This window comes from Electrophorus electricus, chromosome 11 (assembly GCF_041902795.1).
Source record: "Electrophorus electricus isolate QZ-2024a chromosome 11, ASM4190279v1, whole genome shotgun sequence".
Taxonomy (NCBI): domain Eukaryota; kingdom Metazoa; phylum Chordata; class Actinopteri; order Gymnotiformes; family Gymnotidae; genus Electrophorus; species Electrophorus electricus.
In genome coordinates, this window is record NC_137507.1 from 7,703,586 (window position 1) to 7,722,941 (window position 19,356).

Genomic DNA, 19,356 nt, shown 5'->3' on the forward strand with positions numbered 1-19,356 from the left:
TGCGATCAAAACGACAAGAACGACCTGTGCATGAATACATTTTACCTTTTAAGGTGAATGCAGCGTGGTCGCGTGCTTAAACATCAAGAATAGCCAGGTTGCGTAGCTGCGCGTGGGCTGCACTAAATCGTCACCAGATGTACATGACGCAACTCCAGTGCGAGTCAACAGCTAGTCTGGCAAACGGTACAGCACTTTCACTGGCGTTCAGTCAGACTTGTTAGCACGATATGCAGATATAGATATGTCCAGTTGGAATGTCCATCAGTCCTAATAAAGCGAGTTGTTTCTATTTCAGACGGCCCTTTTCTGCCCCGCAGACCCGTCCCGCGTAGGGCTGTGCAGGTCTTCGCCACCCTTCATCTAAAGCGGCTTGCTGGGGTGAAATGCGCACGTTTCTGTCTGCAGCTGGGTGAGGAAATGACAGAATGATATTTCACAACCATCTGGCTGGACAAAACTCATTTGAAGATATCCACAATTTATTTTTGCCCTAAAAGATCATTTTACTGATTTTAAATCAAATTCAAGACACGCGTTTTAGCTTTATCATAACTTTAGCTCCAGACATGTGAAAGTATGCTTTGACTACCGTCTTCGTTTCAGATATCTACAGCGATGTATCTTTTAATTTCGTTTAAATTAAAAGATGGGGATATCACCAAAGACCTGAGACTAGATAGCAGAAACCTCTGACACTTCAAAAACAAATTGCTGTAGAATGACTGATTCTGTACAACTCCGTGGAGAGAGACGTCGTTCTTAATTTAATTTTAAATTTGAATTGTAAAAATGAAAGAACCATTTGAGTTATGAATTAATAACAGATATGCCTGATGGTTATAGCAGCTTGTCATCTAGTTAGTCGGTGTTAGTGGGTCGTGCATTTAATGGCCCACCAGCACAGCGTTCCTGATGCGTGCGAGCGCATTAACCGCCGCACGGGGGCAGCGCGCACACGTGGTTAGTGCTGTACGTGTGACACGTGGGCCAACCGGGCCTATTTAGCACGCGGAGTTTTCGCTCGCCTGCTCTGTTGATCTGTTTGAAGTGCGTTCGAGGTGTTTGAGGTGTTCACGTTTCCACACTGAGCGTTCCTTCCAGTTCCAAAGCGCGCCAGAGAAGTTGCAAACGTGAGTGACTTCGAGTTTACTCTGATTTCCGTCACCACGGTGTGATTTATTAAGGCCTGGTGGTCCTGGAGAGATAAGAGGGTTTAAAGGACCATTTAAAACCAACTCATGACTGTGATCACAACAACACACCACAAGTCGTGTAATACTGATGCTAAACTCACATAGTTTGGTCTGTATAGTGGTGCGATGTTGAATTTGCCAGGTGAGATCGGAATGGTTTCTTTGTCCAAGAGAAACAAACAAACAAACAAACCAATAAATAAATAAATAAACCAAACAGCTGTGGGTATGTATGCGTGTTTTGCGTGCTTTGGCATTAAGTGGCTGCTTGTTCCCGTTCACCGCTGCAGGTGTTTTTGCCGTACCCGCTGTGGCAACTCCCTCATGGACGCCGGTGTGACCCCGAGGCGGCACAACCCGGTGGACAGCATCTGTCGCAAGCTGCGTACCATCCGGCGGCGCGACCAGGAGGCTGATTCTCCCTTCCCCATCCCCAAGCTCCAGTCCAGCAGCTACGGCAGCCCTCACGCCAGCCTGAGGCACAACTTGGAGGCCGTCCTGAGGAAACGCGGCATCCAGCCTGACGACGGCCCAGAGTGTGAGGGCTCAGCCGCTGTGCTGACCCCTGCCGGCTCTTCTGCCCCCCGGAGAGACTCCTGCCCCACTCCCACCCTGAGCACTCCTGGCACGCCCATCAATGCCACTTACACCGTCACCAGCACCCTGAGGGAGAAGGGCGAGGCGGTGCCCCTCTACAACCGTCCCTGGCAACGGACCTGCTCCACGCCCGCTGTACAGAGCAGGGACGTCTACTTTACCCCACGCTGCCCCACGCCCATGGAGGTCGAACGGGAGGGGGGCAAGACCCTGTCGCACACCCTGCTGTCCTACAACCTGAACTTTGCCTCCTCGGATACCTCCAGCATCCTGGACACCGAACTGGCCTGTCCAGCCCTGGTGGTGAAGAGACTTTCGATGGGAGATGGTAAATTGCCGTGCTTTGACACGAATGAACCTACAGGCAGCTTGAGCCAAGACTCTTTAAAAATTGGCAGGTTGCTTGTCGTGAGGTGCAAGGTTTTTGTGTGTGTGTTTGCCACCGCACGTCCCTAATGCTCCCTGAATTTCGTGCTGTGATGATGGCTCTTCATGTTCCGTGCCATGTTCCCTTAGGTGCTGTGGGTCCAGCTGAATCCAGGAGGGACGGCATGGCAGAGGTGAGCCTGATCTGTGAGGAGGACTTGCTGGACACCATCTTTCAAGCTTGCGACACCCAATGCAGGGGTAAATCAGCCCAAAAGCTACACAGCACCTGCCACGGTCTGGACATGCAGGCGTACATTTCTAGACATTTTGCTGCATACTCTGAACGGGATGCTGGATCGTCCTGAGGAGGGAAAGCGTGACCTTTAGTCTGCCCCCCCCCAGCTATCTGCTTCCTATTATAATTGACTGACTGATCGTTAGTGTCTGTGACGTAGCGATAACTGAAACTGACCCCCTCAGCAGCCATACGAAGATACGGGTGATATTTGCAGGTTTGTTTGCTTGGCCTTTAAGGGCTCTGGGTCATGTGGCCTCCTGCAAGGCTGTTGCCACAGCAACGGTCACTATAGGAACCTGGGTCTGTCGTTCGCAGGTAAAGTCTACGTGTCACACATCGTGGACTATTTGAGGCACACGACCAGCCGTAGCTCGGAGGACAGTGGACTGGAGGAGCTGTGCAACATGCTGGACCCGGAGCACAAGGACATCTCCATTGATCTGCACACCTACCATGCCATCATGAAGGAGTGGATCGAGGACTGTCGCAACCAGGGGTACGTACGCTTGCTCGTCCGTCCAGGTCTCTGGGACCGTGACTACACCAGGACGCTGTGGCATGGTGAATGCCCTGCAGTAGTACTATGTAGAGTCTCCTGAGCTGCAGTTGTGTGATTGTGTTGGTATAAGTCTATGACTGTTGTGTGGGTTTAAAGGTAGAGACCAGAGGCATATTGTCCATGTGAACAAACCTTGAACATTTAGAAGTTACTACCTTTAAATCCAGCAACCAAAAATTTTGTAGTTGGCTTTGACTGTTGCATACAGTGGTTTTGTTTGTTTGTTTTTGTTTTAAAAATTTCTGCCACACATTAAATGTCTTTACTGTATATATCAGCAATGAATGTTTTGGGACAAGCATTAATTACATTAAATTGCTTCCATCTGTGTTTATTAACTTTTTTTTAACCTTCCTTTACATTATCTAGCTGACACAGATTGACTGACAGAGTTGGAGCAGCCAACTTCTGTAGGCCAACAGTGGAGAAAGGTGGACGCGCTGACGCACTGGCATTTCTGCAGGCTTCCGCTAACCCTGTTGTGTGTGTGTGTGTGTGTGTGTGTGTGTGTGTGTCAGGACCAGCAGAAACGAGGACCTGACCCAGGAATCCGTCAGACCCGCAGACGGGCTCGCAGGTGACACTGCTGCCATGTCCCAAATGGAAGTTTTCTCGTCGCCTCTCCGCACGGAGCTGTGATTTTTGTATGACTTGTTTTCCTTTCTCTTCTGCTCCCTGTAGCGAAGAGATCCGTTCTGTTGAACATGACCTCGGGCAGCCTGGAAGCTTTTGGCGGTGAGGTGTCCAGAGCTGACCTGTGAGTGTGTCTGCATGCACTCACCGCTGTGGACAAGCAGGCATCTGGCTACATGTCTGTCTGGTTTTTCACTGTGTGTGTGTGTGTGTGTGTGTGTGTGTGTGTGTGTGTGTGTGTGTGTGTGTGTGTGTGTGTGTGTGTGTGTGTGTGTGTGTGTGTGTGTGTGTGTGTGTGTGTGTGTGTGTGTGTGTGTGTGTGTGTGTGTGTGTGTGTGTAGGGAGACGTCCGATTTGGTGTTCTGTGTGGCTGACTTGCAGTTTAACAACCAGAAGCTTCAACAGGAAGTTGGGAAGTTGAAACAGGCAGTGGAAGTCATGGAGGAGACCAACCAGAAACTCCTGGAGCAGAACGAGGAGCTGAAGGCCCAGACCAGAGCGTACAGTTCCTGTATTGCTTTCCCTCTCCTTCCTTCTTCCAGCTCTGCTTGTGTTCTTCAGTCCCGTGCGTCCTGCACGTGACTGTTTTCAGACGCGACTCTTTCCCTCCCCTGCTTCCTGACTTAATTTTATTTATTTACTTTTCTTCCTGTTCCTCCGTCCTCCTCCAGGGGGCAGCAGCTGCTACAGAAGGAGCGGATGCTGAAAGAGGAAGTGGAGGAGATGAAGATGACTTTAAGCTCTTCAGAGGAGAGCCGAGCACGTGCTTCGGCTCAGAGCAAGCACATGGTGAGTCACAACACACATACACAGTGACCCTAATGCATAAGGTGCAGTGTCACTAAGAACACACAACTGGTGTGAGTTTTTGCAAAACACACATGAGCGATGGGGTTCCTCGATGAGGTGTCGAGCGAATCCACTGCTGTCTTCTCAACGCATCCATTGTGTTGAGTTGAAAGTTTTAGTCCTCAACCTCATCTTTGGGCCTCTCGTCCTCCCACAGGAGCGAGAGAACCAGTCTCTTTTGGCAAAGATCGCCTGTCTTGAGAAGGAGGTATGACCCTCTGTCCCCTCCGTTCAGACAGATTGCTTTTTTGTGGGGGGGGGAGGGGGGTGTGCGTCTTGATCTGTCTCTTTGCCTGTTTTTTGTTTTTTTTAAATCTCGCATCTTCCCTAATAACAAGAACGTTAAAGTCTCTATGGAGGTGGATGAACTTCAGAAGAAGTTGAAGAAGGTTTGTGATCTTCATGCTGACCTGCAGGTGGGCCCTGGTTGCAGCAGAGTGGGATATATTTTGGATTATTGATTATTAGTGGGATTAAGTAGGTGCCTAGCACTCAGGTTGCTGTAATCCCATCTGTGCGGAGGATGAGGTGGAACTCGGACGTGTCTATTCGTGTCGGCCTGCAGGTTCAGACTCTCACGTTTGACGCCGTCATTGCTGAAAAGGATGCAGAGATCCAGGAGGTCAGTGTACCACATCAGTGGAGGGGTGGGGTCTGCCTCCCAGGGCCGTGGAGGGGCCGTGGTCCCTGCTGTGGACAGCACCTGTCCTTTTACTGGCCTCCTCCATTTTCAGAAAGCCAGACAAACTGAGGAGCTGAAGACTGCAGTAGAGGAGTACTCTTCAGTGTTGGAGGTAAGACCCGCTCGCGCGCTCTCTCGCGCGCTTGCTCTGTCTCACGTGTCTGTGTCTCTAGTTGTTACGAGTGGAGAAGTCCAGGCTGGAGAGGCAGATGCAACTCATGCTGATGCAGCCTGAAATGACACTGTGAGCACATGCCCCGCCTCTTCCTACTGCATTGCTCCTGCACAGCCCTTCATCACGCTCCACTCCATATACACTTCACGAACTGTACTTGTCTTGCTTCATTTATGCATAAGGGGGCGGGGGGGGAAACTATCTGTCTGTGTGATCCGCTCTCTCCCCCTCTGTGGCATACAGAATAAACCAGACAGGATCTGGATCTCTGCAAGCAGAACTGGCCCTGGCACAGCAGTCTCCCTCTGAGGTGTGTGTGTTTGTGTGTGTGTTACTGTGACTTTGAGTAGATCACACTCAATAGGTGTTTGATCTTCACCACTTAAACATCTGCTAAATCATTCCAGAAATGTGGAAAGACCCCACAGCTTCAGTCTGTTGTTGTGTGTCTAAGTGCTGTGTACATCCAGTACCATAATTCTCATTGACTAACCGTCTTGCTGTCTGCTACCTTCATGTAAACGATGCTTTTATCTGCAGGTTCTCTGTCCCTCATAGTTGTTTAGTTTTGAATTTCCTTGCAAACGGTGCTACTGATAAGTTCTGGTGTGTGTGTGTTTGGTAGGGTGTGGAGGGTTCCTCCCTCAGTCTGGCTTCCTCTTTGGACGAGACGCTGGATCGTGAGGTTCTCCTCCTCCTCCGGGGCCCTGCACCCGAACAGACTGCTCTGGAGTTCAGAACTCTCCTCGCCAGTCTGGTGACCGAAAGAAACCAGCGTACACACACACACACACACACACACACACACACACACACACACACACACACACACACACACACCTTCCTCACTTACAGATGCCATCTACACCAACACGCCTCAGTGAACTGAGCCAAACATGTTTGCCTGTTATGTGCATTCTTGTTACTACAAGGTTGAAATTAGAATTTGGTCCTTGTTTTTGTTTTACATCTTCATCTGAATACTAAAAAGCTGACGGATGAGCAGAGTGCGTCTGAAAGCCAGCGTGTATGGTGTCAAATTTGCACCGTGGGGTCGTAAACTGTGTGTGTTTCAGACGCAAGAGTTTGAGGAAGACACTTGTGCAGTTCTCGCACAACTTCGTGGGCTTCTGAACCTCCAGGGACCTCAGGACGTTGAGCTAAAGCTCCAGGTGAACAAAATCTACAATTTATCAGGTTATCGGTAAAATTCACTATGGAATAGCACCCCCGTTTCCCAGAGACGTTTGACACTTCAGTGAGGTGTCGTGTGTACCGATCAATGTACGCATCTCCTGTTGGCTGGGTTAGAGCTGGGTGGGGTGGAGAGGGCATTGTTGATCTTCTGTTGCACTGGTTCTGTAGCTGAGTGTTTAGGAGCCTGTTACCTTTTCACTTACTGACTGTGTTGCATAACTCATGCTAGCAGTAATGCCTCTCTAGCTGTGGTTGTGCTCTTGCAACTTTCTAGTTCTGCTGAGGTTGATGTAAGGTGTCTCGGAGGGTCAGAGTATATATTGGTGGTGTAATACATGCAGTACATGTTCTGTGTACTATATATTGGCTATAGTGTACTACACTCGGTGTGTACTACATGCTGTAGTAAACCCCTTTAGTGTCAGTACACACCGACTCTTCTTTTGAAATGTTTTGGTCTCCTTGTACACCATATTCAGCTAAACTGTTAGGACTGAGTTTCTACTGTTAAGACTTAAGTTTAGATTTCTTATCAGATAAGAGACAGGGCAGTATGGCGTACCAAGCTATCTCAGTTGTGTGCTGAACAGGGGAAATATGGGTTTGAAACTCTTCTCAGGAAGCCTTGCTCGTACGAGAACCCAGCGTGTGACCCACTCCTTCCGTTATTAACAACTTCAGCTTGGCCCGAGTGTGGCCACGGGGTTTTTACTTCCTCCAGCTCTGAGCGTCGACCTGCGGTGTGGCGGGTCTAGCTCGCATGGGGCTTGTCTACTGAGCGTGCTCTGTCACTCCGCAGGGGCTGCGGGGCCAGCTGGCAGAGAGGCGGGGCCGGTGGATGTGCGCCGTGGGCCAGCTGCAGCAGTACACAGACTCGCTGGAGAGGGAGATGACGAAGGTGACCAGCGACCTGCGCCGCTCTCGCACGGACATGCTGCACCTGTCTGTCAGGTAAGTGGGCGGGGCCGAGAGCCAGAGGTACGGCGGGGGGGGGGGCATCTCTTCTAGATGAGTCACCTCATGGCCACGCTTGGTTCTTTGTGCGAGTGCTTTCTGTCTAAAACTGACACATGGCAGGTTTCCAGGGTTACAGCTGCAGGCGGGGGAGGACAGATGAAAGGCAGGGTAGTGAGTTGGGGGCGCAGGGACCGTTGTCAGAGCCTTCCTATTGGGTTCCGTATGCCCTGTTCTCCGTGCTAATATTTGGACTTGGAATTACGTGCCAGGAGATGTATAGTGTGAAGACCCAAAGCTGACGCTGGCCTGTGGGGCTGGTGTATCGGACCTAGATAAAGGCACTGTAACTGACACTGAAGGTTGTGGGGGTATGTGTGTAGGGTGCAGGAGCAGGAGAATAAGAAGCAACAGTTGCAGGAGGAGCTGGATCAGATGAAGACTGAACACAACAGCAGGGAAGCCAGGAGCCAAACACCAGCCCACTGTTGCCAGGTAACATCCTCCACCCATCATGCCCACACCACAATGCCAACGGCATCACGCCCTCAGGTGTGAAGGAGCCACATGGTGTCGGTCCAACGTAGAAAGACAACGGCGCTTTCAGAATTTTAATCAAGCTGCTTTGAGAATGAGGGGACAGTGATTGGCTTGCTGTCTGCATCACGGCTCTGCAGTTTCTGTTTTACAAAAGTGGCATTTTTATAGTCGTCACATTCAAGTTTGTTTTTTGTCACATACATAGTCATATACGGTATAACTCGCAGTGAAATGGTTTGAGAGTGCTCCACACATTTGAGATCCTGTGTGTGGGGTACTCAATTCCCATGTCAACCAGGGGCCTGCTGTGATCAGTCAAGACAAAGAGGAGGAAGGTTCAAGAGACCCCGCCCCTGAGGAGGAGGAGGGGCTACGAGACTCGCCATTAGACTCCAGTTTCTTGATTTCGCAGCAGAGTCGGGCAACGCGTGATTCTGGAGTCCAGACCGAGGTGCTTGGAGGCTTGACCCCTTTCAGGAAGTGCACATCCGAACAAGTCCTGGACCTTGAATCACCTGGTGAGAAACGCCGCCACGGACCAGCCAGTTGGGTGTAAAAAAAAAAAAAGTTTTGCCCCCGTGATCTTGTAACATCAGGGGACCAGGTGATGTGCATCTGCTCATCCACACACACCGTGCCTTGTCTGGCTGTAATGAGGAGAACCACGGTGCTGAGCCCATGTTCAGATGATATAGCTGAGGTTGATCCTCCACCGCTGAAGGCCTCTGAGGGTCTTTTTAACACTGGCCACCACTCCAGCTGGACCTCGGTGCGGATAGCTGGAGTCTTTGGGGTGTATAATCATAATCCCCTTTAATTGTTAGCCAGCCTCCGTGAGCCCTGGCACCACATCCCAGCCCTCTAGAGCTCCTCTGCCCGAGACGTCAGGCCTTGTTTGGGCACGTTCAGATGCTTGGGGCCTGAGGAGAGGGCTCTCACTAATCCCCCAAGTCTCCCAGCCGCATGACTGAGACTCGATGTGCTCAGTGACGACGTGCAGTCATAATCGATCACGGGGCAGGCATAGGGCATTCTGCGTGAGGGTGTATTCATGTGCCGAGGGGTGCATGTGATTTTTTATTTTTTATTTTTTTCTCTTTCTTCCTCCAGAAGGTCTGGTTGACTCTGAAGACCTCTCTGATGACCCACCTCAGCAGGGTCCTGAACTCCAGCAAGTATGAATCTTCTCTAGCATATTTTGCTCTGTCTGGTCTTTGCATGTTTCCCTCTCGACTTCGCTTTCTGTTTGAGCCACCTGAATGGAGTCCTCTGGGCGAGCAGTTTCAGACATTAGTTCAGAGGTCATTACGCTAGCTCTGCCTTCAGACAGGGAGAGGCTTCAAGGAAGATGATCATGGAGGTCCACTGCCATAAGCTGAATGCTGCAAAAGTGGTTTAGTGTCAAAGGGTTAAGTTATGGTTTATAAAATGTTTCATTTTTATTGAGGATTCAACTGAAGCCTTTGTTAAACACAAGCAATGACGCATGATGAGGATTCCCCCCTCCACACACACACACACATATGCAGGCAGGAGGTAGTCACCCGCATGACACTATCAGTGATTTGACTGGCAAAGTCTTGGGACTCTTGTCGTCGTTCAGAAAGCAGGTCACCTGCAGAGCGCCATGCGGGCCAGCTCGTGGGAATGGGAGCTCACTGTGTTCTTTGGCCTCTGGCCCTAACAGGAGGAAGGCAGACTCCCAGAATGCACTAGGCCTGCTGACACCCACGGGCAGGCTGTCTGTTGCGAAGCGAGCGAGCCCGTTTCTCTCTCGCACTCCCACACTCGGGGCGCTGGTAAGAGCTTTCTCTAGCACTCATTTGCTTCGGTTAACTACTGCTTTGCCTCACACAGACAGCAGTTCACATCTATGTGTTTGCTAGATGTTTCACAAAGATCAACATTTCAGTCATGTTTGAGAGCATCATTTGTGACGTGCTGCTTTAGGCAATGCAACCTGGAGATCTCTATTGGCAGCACCCCCCCCCCCCCCCCCCCCGTTTCCATGTGTACATGTTTGTAAAACATTTCATATTTCTTCTCAAGTTTAACTTGGTGACGCACTGTTCTCTGTTGCCGTTTTGCAGCTGTATGCATAAACCGTACCAGGCCTGGCTGTCCTAACATTAAAAACCCATCCTACTGTGTCCAGGTGAACTGCCTCAGAGTCTTGGGGGACTGTTGCCCAGTCCTCAGCCCCAAGGCCAGGGGCTCACTCCTCCCAAAACCTCCACACTATCTCCCGCAAGCATTCAGCCTGGGCCAGGTCAATCCATTACTCTTCCTGCCAGGTGAGAACCGGCCCCTCCTGCACTTTTGCAGGCTGACATGGATAGTTTTTTTTTTTTTTTTTTACATTTAAATCTCCTCCCCCCCCCCCCCCATTTTGAGCACTGAGGAGTGGTCACGTATGAAGGGACCCAGTTGCCGCTGGAGCCCTTGTTTGATAGTCAAAGCAGTGGTTGTTCCCCCCTCACCCCCCCTCCACGCACGTTTGCACACCTCCCCTGGGTGTATGCGATGGCTTATCACACCTCACTTTGCATGGCCACCATCAGGCAGCTGTGTGACGAGCACACTGAGGCAGGAAGACATTGATGTACTGGCTGTAAGCCCAGATGCATCCTGGGTGACGGAGATGACAGAAAATCGTCTTCTGAAGCTTTTTTTGTTTTGTTTTTTGTTCCCCCCCCCCCCCCGCCCCGTTTTTAATTTTTGTTTAATTCTCTACACTCTGTCTGTTGTCAGCACCCCCCAGGAGACTGGAGTCATGGAGAGAGGACCTGAAGGAGGAAAGGTTGACATGCCCATCTTGAGTTATCTGCAGGTCAGTTAGAGGAAGTTTGTCCACTGCTTCACAGAACTGTCTTTTTCAGTGACGATCTCTCTACTTCCCCTTCCCTTTTTTCCACATCTTTCTTGATCTCGCACTCTCTCTCTAACTTCCTGTTGGTAATTAATGCTCCTCCATCAGTTCGGTGGAGCGCTGATATGTAATGACTACCAGTGGATGGGGAAGCTCTCGTTTTGGGGAAGCTCTCCTCAGAGCTACCGCGTAGGGTTCAACGTTGCTGGCCCCATCTTTCCGCGCCCGGTTAGCAGCCCTGGTTGTCTGTGTGCCTTCTGTCCTAGCTTTTAGCCGTGGGAGGAGGTTTCTTCCCCTCTGACTTGTAGTGTGGGCTTGTTTGTGCTACTGTAAGACAGCAGAAGGGTGCATCTGTCTGCTACTGCGCCACAGTGTCCAACTGTCTCAGCGACAACCTGTTGGAAGACAACAGAACCGAGCTTTAGATCTGTGTGCAGGCCGCACCATGTCTGCCAGATCCTCACAGGCTCACCGGATGACCTGTCCTGTAAACGTTTTGGTAAGGTTAAACTGTCCTGTTCCCTGCATGGGTGGTTTAGGTTAAATGTGTCTCTTATGAGGTCCCTAAATGGGACTGGGCGATTTAGTCCACCTGTAGTGGTTCCACGCTTTCTTCCCATGGCGTGTTCTTGTGTGGAGAACTGCCCTGTTTGTCCATCAGTTCGGCTGTACAATACTGTTCAGGGTGAGACTGAAGTGAAGGATTTCAGGGACTGACCTGTCTGTCACTGGAGAGGGGTGTGAGGCTTTTTTGCTGACTTAACATGTGTAACAAACGTATAAACACGCATGCATATGTATGTGCATTCATTTTTATTAGGTGGACGTACTTTATAGAGGTTTTGACCTGAGCTGCAGGTGTTGGCTGTCGTAAACTGATCTAGGGTATTTTTGTTTACGCATGTTCACAAACTCTCCAGACATCAACTGCCTGTCAGTCATGGAGTAGCGCTGGGAACACGACGCAGTTGTCTGGAGAGCTAGACGAGTTCCCGTCGGTTGTCGTAGAACTGACCATAGTCATGTAGTGCATGATTCATACTTTGTCCATCTGTTTATCTTTACACCTGTCTGTCAATCTATTTTTTTTGTCTCTCTTCACTCTCTTCTCTGCTGTCTCTCCCTCTCCTTCCATTCTTTTCCTCACATTTTTCTTTCCTGTGCGCACGCTCTCTCCCTCCCTCCCTCTCTCCTCGCTCTGTTAGCCAGCTGCAGAACTCGCACACATTATGTAAGAATTTAGTGCTTCCAGCTTCCTCGTGCGCTTGTGTGCGGCAGATCCTAGCTGTCGCGTTTCAGCTCTCGTGCCATGGGACAGGTATGAAGACGTGTGTGGGTGTGGGTGTGGGTCTGGCTGACTCTACCAGCAGCTCATTTACGCTCCTTTACATCTTGTAGAAACTGACCCAGGATCAGCTTCCGGACGTGCCTACAGTACTGGACAGGTAAGGTGCTTGTCTTCTGCTACCTCTGAACGTATGCACCTACCTGGGCAGCAGGAGCCGAGGAACAGAAGTGAGATCAGTACAGTGTCTAGAAGTTTGTGGAATTTGTCATTTAAGTGTGTGTGTGTGTGTGTGTGTGTGTGTGTGTGTGTGTGTGTGTGTGTAGAAGCTGTCTACTGCCTGTTGTGGAGGAAGACGAGCCCGTGACAGAGGGCGGTCAGCAGGTAGCCTTAGCTGAAGGCGACGCAGCAGGTAGGAGGAAAAGACGTGTACCTGGCTTCCTACCACGACACTGGAACTGGACTGCCTTCCATCACTTCATTCTAACTCTTCCCCCCCCCCCTCCCATTTCGTTCCCTCTTCCCTCCATTTCGTGAGGCATGACCAAGATGGGCGGACAGGGGACAGTCACTGGGCCAAACTCTGACTACCTACACACCGCCGGGGGGTCTGGGGAACTGACCCCAGAACCCTCTCTGGTAGCCCCGCCTCCTCCAGGCACCAGGAAGGACTCTCCAACACTCCGGAGCAGGTTCCGAAGAGACCTGGTGAGAGAATTTACGACGGTGGCAGAAATCTGGCATATTCTGTTCTGCTGCCTGAATGTTGCTTTATTGTTCTCTAGGAAACGTGATGCTAACACATTAAGATGTTTAAGTGCTGATCCCAGATCAGCGTGTTGGATTACTGAATAATGTAAGCTCTCTGATTGGCCATTTTCTCGCAGGAGATTTCCAGCAGTATGGAGGCCATAGCAGAACAAAAAGCCCTGGAAGAGAGCAAGGCTTCGGAGGGCCCTAAGAATGCGGGTAAATGAAGGACGCAATCATAGCACTTTAGTATTATGCAAATAAGGTCATTCTAATGGATCCCCTTACCTTTTAATGATCTGAGCTACTATAGCATGCTTGGCCAAAGCACTCTCAACACCTCTTTATCTGTTAGTGGTTTGGACCTAATCATTCTGCTCTTCATTTTCTCTCTCTCTCTCCCCCCTTCAGATGACACATCTGTTATTTCTGAAGACAGCAGAGATGCTGCTATGGACGCTGGCAACAGGTGGTCATTCATTCAGAGGCTGATAACTAAATCTTGTAATTCACCAATATCTTCAATTAACCATATAAATCTATTCACTTCATTTGCAGTCTGTCTTCCAGTGACCGAGAGATCGAGGTGAGTATTTGTTAAGATGTTTCATGAAGATGAACAATATCATCTAAGCGTCAGTGTCTTTGTCCTCGTACCAGGCGGAGTTCCACCGCCTGTCCCTCAGCTGCAAGTGTGACATGTTCACCCTGGAGAAGAGGCTTCGTCTAGAGGAGCGCTCCCGCGACCTGGCCGAGGAGAATGTTTGCCGTGAGGTGTCCAGCTGCCAGGGCCTCCTTCAGGTGTGTGTGTGTCTCCTTTATGGAGATCAAAATGTTGTTTCTATGGTGTGAATATTTTAACTTGGTGTCCCCACTAAAGGAAATGCCCCCCTGTCATCCCCAGAAGGTGTTTTTGGGAAGACTACTAATGTTGAGTGTAGGATCTGACTTGTATATTTCTGCTTTGTGGTTGTTTCTTGAATGTTGGAAGCGGACACCTCCATTCCAATGTAGACGTAGTCATGCTACGATATACCTGTGGCCCCTCACTTAAAAACTGATTTTTACTGAGAATAAAAAAAAAAATACTGTGACAACCAGGCCATCTTTACCGCCATTCATTTGTGGAAGTTGGGTTTAAATTAGTTCAGCGTCCCCTCAGGTCTCACACAACCTGTTGCTTCTGCAGGACTGTTGAGCTGCTACTATGCCGTGGGTTCTCTTACATATTTTCCTGAAGGTGGAGCCAGCGAGAGCGCTGCTCCTGACTGGTAGTTCTAACCTTGTGGCGATTTGCATTCTGATTTTTGCATTAGGCTAATGTGAGGCTAGTTGTGTATCTCGCAGCTTCACTTAAAAGGTGAAAGGTCGAGGACATTACCCCGCCTGACTGAGTGGCCTGGATGGAGAGAACTTGAATATGGCTTTAAAGGGATTTATGTTCAGTCTGGTGGTGATTAGTTGTCACTTCCTGCGTATAGGTTTTTATTTCTCTGCCTCCTACACCTCAGCCAGGGGCGGCAGTGGCTGGCTGGGGTAGAGGGGTCTGTGTCCGTTCCGTGCTCACGGTGGTGTGCTTTGTCCTCAGGCTTTGATCCCCCGGTGCGAGGATGATAATCAGGCTATGGAGATCATCCAGCGATTGCAGAAGAACCTGGAGATCCTCGTCCAGTCCATGACCAGAGTATCGAGCCGCTCGGAAATGCTGGGAGCGATTCATCAGGTCTGTGTGCACAGAAAGCCTGTGAGATCTTCAGCAGGTCCATGGTCCTGCCCAGTGTGAAGAGAAGAAAAGATCACACTTGGAAATTATGTAACCAGTCACACAAATTGAATTCCAGCATTTTAAAAATAGATGACAAATGTGTCCTGCTGACGCACACGGACTGATCGTGGGATTTCTAAGGAATACGTGTCTAAGATAACAAGTACTAGTCATCCAGTTTGACGAAATGCATTTTTCTATAGCTGGGAAGTTCTTTAGACTTGAATGTTTGTAAAGGGGTTGGATGACATTAAATAAGATGTGGGTGGGTGCAGTGTGTCTTATGCTGGGCACTGTGTAGGAGAGTCGTATGGGGAAAGCGGTGGAGGTGATGATTCATCACGTGGAGAACCTGAGGAGGACGTACACAAAAGAGCACACAGAGCTCCTGGAGCTCAGAGAGAGCCTCGTACAGAATGAACGGTCCTTCGGCACGGAAAGGGGTAGCACACACTCACTCTCGCTCGCGCGCGCGCACACAAACACAAGTGCAGTGTTACAAGCCGTGTCTCCTGTCAGCCTACATTTGTATTGCTTTGTTTGCAGATGATTTCAGGAACAAAAAGCAGCCAAGCTTCAACAAGGTGAGCTCACCGGTGTGGATTACTAAACTCAGTAGAGCAGATTAGCCAATGGCGTGACCATTAAAGTCCAGAGTAGATCTGTAAATCTAGCACTGTTCTGTTAGGATGCATCATGTTTCTGAAGTTTTCTATGCAAACAAACTATTTGCCTTTGGTATTGCGTCCACTGTTGGGTTATTTCATTTGCTTGGGTACAGAGTGAGTGGAGCACAGCATCAGAAAATCCCACCCCTCGCTCTGTAATCTGCTGCAGCTCTGCTTCAGATATTCCTAATCCCACTCCTCACTCGGAGCGCTCTGTAGTCCCTCTGCTCCAACTCTCCAGTGTCTCCATTTCCCACTTAAGACAGAAAAAAACACGCCTTTTGTTTTAATGATGCTGCCTTAACCAGAGAAACACTTTATGGAAACTGAACTGAAGGAAAAATGACAGCAGGCTGCAAAACTGTTTTCATAGAAATATTTTTAACCAAAAAAAAAATCCTACTGTTCGTCTTTAGATTCCATGACGAATCCTTCGTAGCAGTGAGGACCTTGCCATACTCGTGGAGTAGCCATTGGGGGATTAAGCACTTTTTTAAATTTTTTTATTTATTTATTTATTTATATATATTATATATATATATATATATATATATATATATATATATATATATATATATATATATATATATATATATATATATATATATATATATGGTCATTATGAAAATGCCTCCAAGCTTGTAAAGTGTCCGGTGCCGTTTTATTGCGGGTCATGTATCGAACTGGAGCAGTAACGGCAACAGTCCAACTTTCATGCGGACTTGCTCCTCGCCCCACTCCACACCGCTCCCATGTTCCGCTTGGACATGTGGTTACTAGCTGGTTATGCTGACTCCGTGTCCTAAGTGAGATCGGAATGTGGGGAACAGGGCTGTTTTTGGATAAACATGAGAGTTGATGGGATGTGTTCTGTGTGTTGTGTCCGTAGCCAGCCGCCCGTAGAGTCAGCATCGCAGCGATCCCGCGGGGCATCGGAAGACTGCCCCTCGACATGGTGAGAGTCGGCGTCCCGCATGGTCACGCGCAAGGCCACAGAGGCACAGCACCGAGGGAGGGCGAGTGCAAGTGACCGTGTCGATTCTCGACTTTGCAGGCTAAGGAAGGCACCGAGACGGATGCGGAGAGGCTGGCCCGCAGGTCGCCTTGGTGAGAATCAATGCCCTGCGTCTCCTTGGTAGCGCACAGTATGTCCCTTTTGATACGACTGTCTCCTTTGTGCAGTGAGTTTAAGAAACAAGATCTGGAGAAACTTTGCTTGCCAGGATTGACATTTTGTCCTACAGTGTATAGCATGGTTTTAAATTTTTTAATACGACACCTCCTCCTGTATGATGGCTGAACACTTGACTCGCATGGTCTTCCGACTGAAGGGGGGGTTGGAGAAGGCAGCAGTCCAATGAAAGTGGTAGGGATTTGGCATGCAGCTGTCCTGACTGCTCTGTCTGAGGCCACTCCCACGTAACCAAATCTTCGGCCTGTGGAGGAATATCCATCAGCACAATACCAGATCTGGCTCATGGGAGCCACAATAATGATCCTGGATCAGTTTTTTGCATTCTACTTGATGCATAGCATCATAAGGCTGAAGGAAAATTGATCCTAAATCAGATTCTTTGACCACTAGGAATGTACACACCTTGAAACGAGGTGTCTGTGTGGTGCTTTCAGGAACATCGTTGGGAGGAGTTCTCAGCGGGCCCCGCTGAAACGATTCATAAGCTCTGGGGGTTGGCAGGAGACAGACGGGCCAGCTCTCACCAACAGGTAAGGATGGCCACGCCGCTTCACCCACAGATGCTGACGTGGCTAACAGTGGCTGGGTGAATCTATGAGGGGAACTATGTCCCACTACGCTGGCATTTGCAGGTGTCGTCTTCCCTAACAGGCGCTGGCAATCCTTCCATCCCTGATGGTGGACCTAAGCAAACATGGCCACTATTTGGTGAGGGGCAGATTCAGTTTTCTGAACTGTGTGCAGGTTCGGCTACGAGTCCGATTCGCATTCAGAGGAAGAGATGAGAACGGAGGCGACGGAGAGGAGGTCTAGCCTAACGCAACTGGGCATCAAATTCACTTCGCTCATTATGCCAGCTAAGACGTTAGTGTTTCATTTACTGCTGTGTTGCACGTTTTAATCTGAGCGTGTGTGTATCGTCTCCACACACTTTGCTTTTTGTATGGGGGAATGCTCTGATTTTGAATTCCAGCCGTAGAAAGCATTTCCCGCAAATACTTAATCAGTTACTTCTGTTGTCTATGTAAATAGACAACAATTGCAATTATGTAGAGAATTCAGAATGGCTTCATTTTTGGAAAAATGTGTTGCAATGTATAAAAAATTTGGCTTGCAATTCATCCATATCAAATTTTTAAAATTGCATACAGCACCACCTGCAGGAAGTTGAGTGCCCATGTGGTATTGTGCTCTAGTCCCACTGGGATGTCTTTAACAGTACTGAGGTTCTACCCTCACCACACTGAAGTGTCCCGCCATCATAACACACAGGACTCAAAACTCTTTGCTGTCCCATTCTGCTTTGTGCCCGATTACTCGTGTTCGTGTGTGTGTGCTTTGGTTTCCTTTCTTACCTCAGTGTGAGCAGCGGTCCCGGTCCTGTAGCCGAGCAGGCCACCCCATGCCAGGTCAAAGCCTCCAGGAGCCCCTGGCTCTGGGTCTGCGCTCTGATGGTGGTCTCTGCTCTCCTCCTCCTGCTGGCCAGCCTGATTTTGCAGCCGGCCGTGGACGCTGCTCCTGTGGGCACGGGAGACTCCTGGATGACCATCCAGCAGCTTCTGTGGCCCTACACAGGGCTCCAGCACAACGGACAGCCGCCCGTGTGAAAGGGTCTGCCCCTGCTTGGAACTGCCCGCTCCCCCTAGTGGACTGGAAGACTCCTGGATGAAGCACTTTTTAACGCAGCTGACCTGTGTGGAGGACAGCTGCTTCCACAGAGAAAACTAGTTAAGCTATTATTCGACCACCCCAACCCATTGACAGATGTTGACTTCTTAAGAGGGTGCTTGCCAGTGATGTGCCCAAAAACAGCTGCATTAAGAAAATATTTACTGAACATTTGCAAGTGCTTTTGGGGGTTTTTTTTAATGAAGAAAAGTGCAGATCTAACCAAAAAGGAAATGGATGTTTGCGTTGGGTTGTCTGCAATGAAACCTCGTGCTCTGTTAAATGTTTATGGACACAGAAGGGCAATCGTCATTTTAAAAGGGGGTGTAACAAGGGATGTAGAATTTGAGTGAATGTATGCTTTTACTGACAGCTGGTGGAGTAATTGTGATTATTATTATTAATTATTTTTTAAAGGTTTTGCACATTTAAGTTTTATTGCTTTAGATGAAGTGTGAAATAGAAGTGGTTTTGCTTTTAATAATCTTGTTTGTTTTTTTGTTTTTGTTTTTTTTTTATTAGGGTCTTGTGTAGGTGTATGTTCCAGAAGTGGGAAAACGTACACAATAAAGTAACTGATCCAGTTGTGATCTGAGTTGTGATCAAAACTTGCTGCAAAAAATGGACATAATGTCTTAACTAACCAGTTCTATCAAGAATGTTTTCACTCCAATAAATTTTATTTAATCCCAAAATGTAACACCATTTGTCTTTTGAGTAAATTGAGATGCTTGTTGGCCACATGCTCATGCTGTTCTCCTCTCCCTCCTTATACTTCTCATTCTCTACATTTCCTAGTTCAGTTTTGATGTATTTGGTGTTGTCTATGGTTGCAAGAGATCTACTGCTTTGCCTTGCAATGTGCTGTTAAGTGCAAAAAAGCTGCACTTGAATTTCTTTACAGTGACATGAGGCCCTTAGTGAGGCACTTTACTGTTGTGATAAGAACGTTGCATTAAAGATGGTCTAGCAAGTTGGCTTAAGTGTACAATGTGTAATGGATTTGCTTAATATGAATTGAGTTGTTACAAAGGACAAATTCAAAACCTTGAAAGGCTTTTTATTGAGGCATGTCACCATGTCTGCCTTGTGTAGTCGCCAACTCCA

The 19,356-nt window shown here is 48.8% G+C and overlaps 1 protein-coding gene across 7 annotated transcripts; it reads left to right on the forward strand.

The window, feature by feature from the left end:
- The first annotated feature begins 45 nt into the window (after positions 1-45).
- Positions 46-18,949, forward strand: lrmp (lymphoid-restricted membrane protein). 7 transcript variants are annotated; one of them, XM_035528398.2, is made up of 39 exons: positions 46-186; positions 299-412; positions 1,487-2,121; positions 2,310-2,420; positions 2,776-2,956; positions 3,538-3,596; positions 3,701-3,776; positions 3,994-4,152; positions 4,324-4,441; positions 4,659-4,709; positions 4,840-4,917; positions 5,067-5,123; positions 5,236-5,295; positions 5,357-5,427; positions 5,602-5,668; positions 5,984-6,115; positions 6,435-6,530; positions 7,355-7,506; positions 7,893-8,004; positions 8,348-8,567; positions 9,160-9,224; positions 9,737-9,848; positions 10,205-10,343; positions 10,801-10,879; positions 12,317-12,363; positions 12,530-12,615; positions 12,742-12,911; positions 13,091-13,172; positions 13,365-13,422; positions 13,512-13,539; positions 13,614-13,754; positions 14,542-14,676; positions 15,020-15,161; positions 15,265-15,302; positions 16,276-16,341; positions 16,441-16,493; positions 17,016-17,111; positions 17,326-17,445; positions 17,942-18,949. In XM_035528398.2, the coding sequence occupies exons 2-39, from the start codon at positions 387-389 to the stop codon at positions 18,186-18,188; spliced, it is 4,365 nt and encodes a 1,454-aa protein (XP_035384291.1). In that variant the 5' UTR covers positions 46-186; positions 299-386; the 3' UTR covers positions 18,189-18,949. The 7 variants fall into 7 exon arrangements, with proteins under 7 accessions (XP_035384291.1, XP_035384294.1, XP_035384293.1 ...); XM_035528401.2 differs by lacking the exon at positions 46-186 and having other exon boundaries at positions 300-412; positions 8,462-8,567; XM_035528399.2 differs by lacking the exons at positions 46-186; positions 299-412 and adding an exon at positions 474-1,133.
- Positions 18,950-19,356: the final 407 nt, after the last annotated feature.

What these genes read in the sequence shown, in the direction of transcription:
- lrmp (XM_035528398.2), top strand. Translation starts at nt 387, where the DNA reads ATGCGCACGTTTCTGTCTGCAGCTGG. An exon ending in CCTGGACCTTGAATCACCTG is followed by an intron (nt 8,568 to 9,159) that starts GTGAGAAACGCC and finishes TTCTTCCTCCAG; the next exon opens with AAGGTCTGGTTGACTCTGAA. An exon ending in GCTGCCAGGGCCTCCTTCAG is followed by an intron (nt 13,755 to 14,541) that starts GTGTGTGTGTGT and finishes CTTTGTCCTCAG; the next exon opens with GCTTTGATCCCCCGGTGCGA.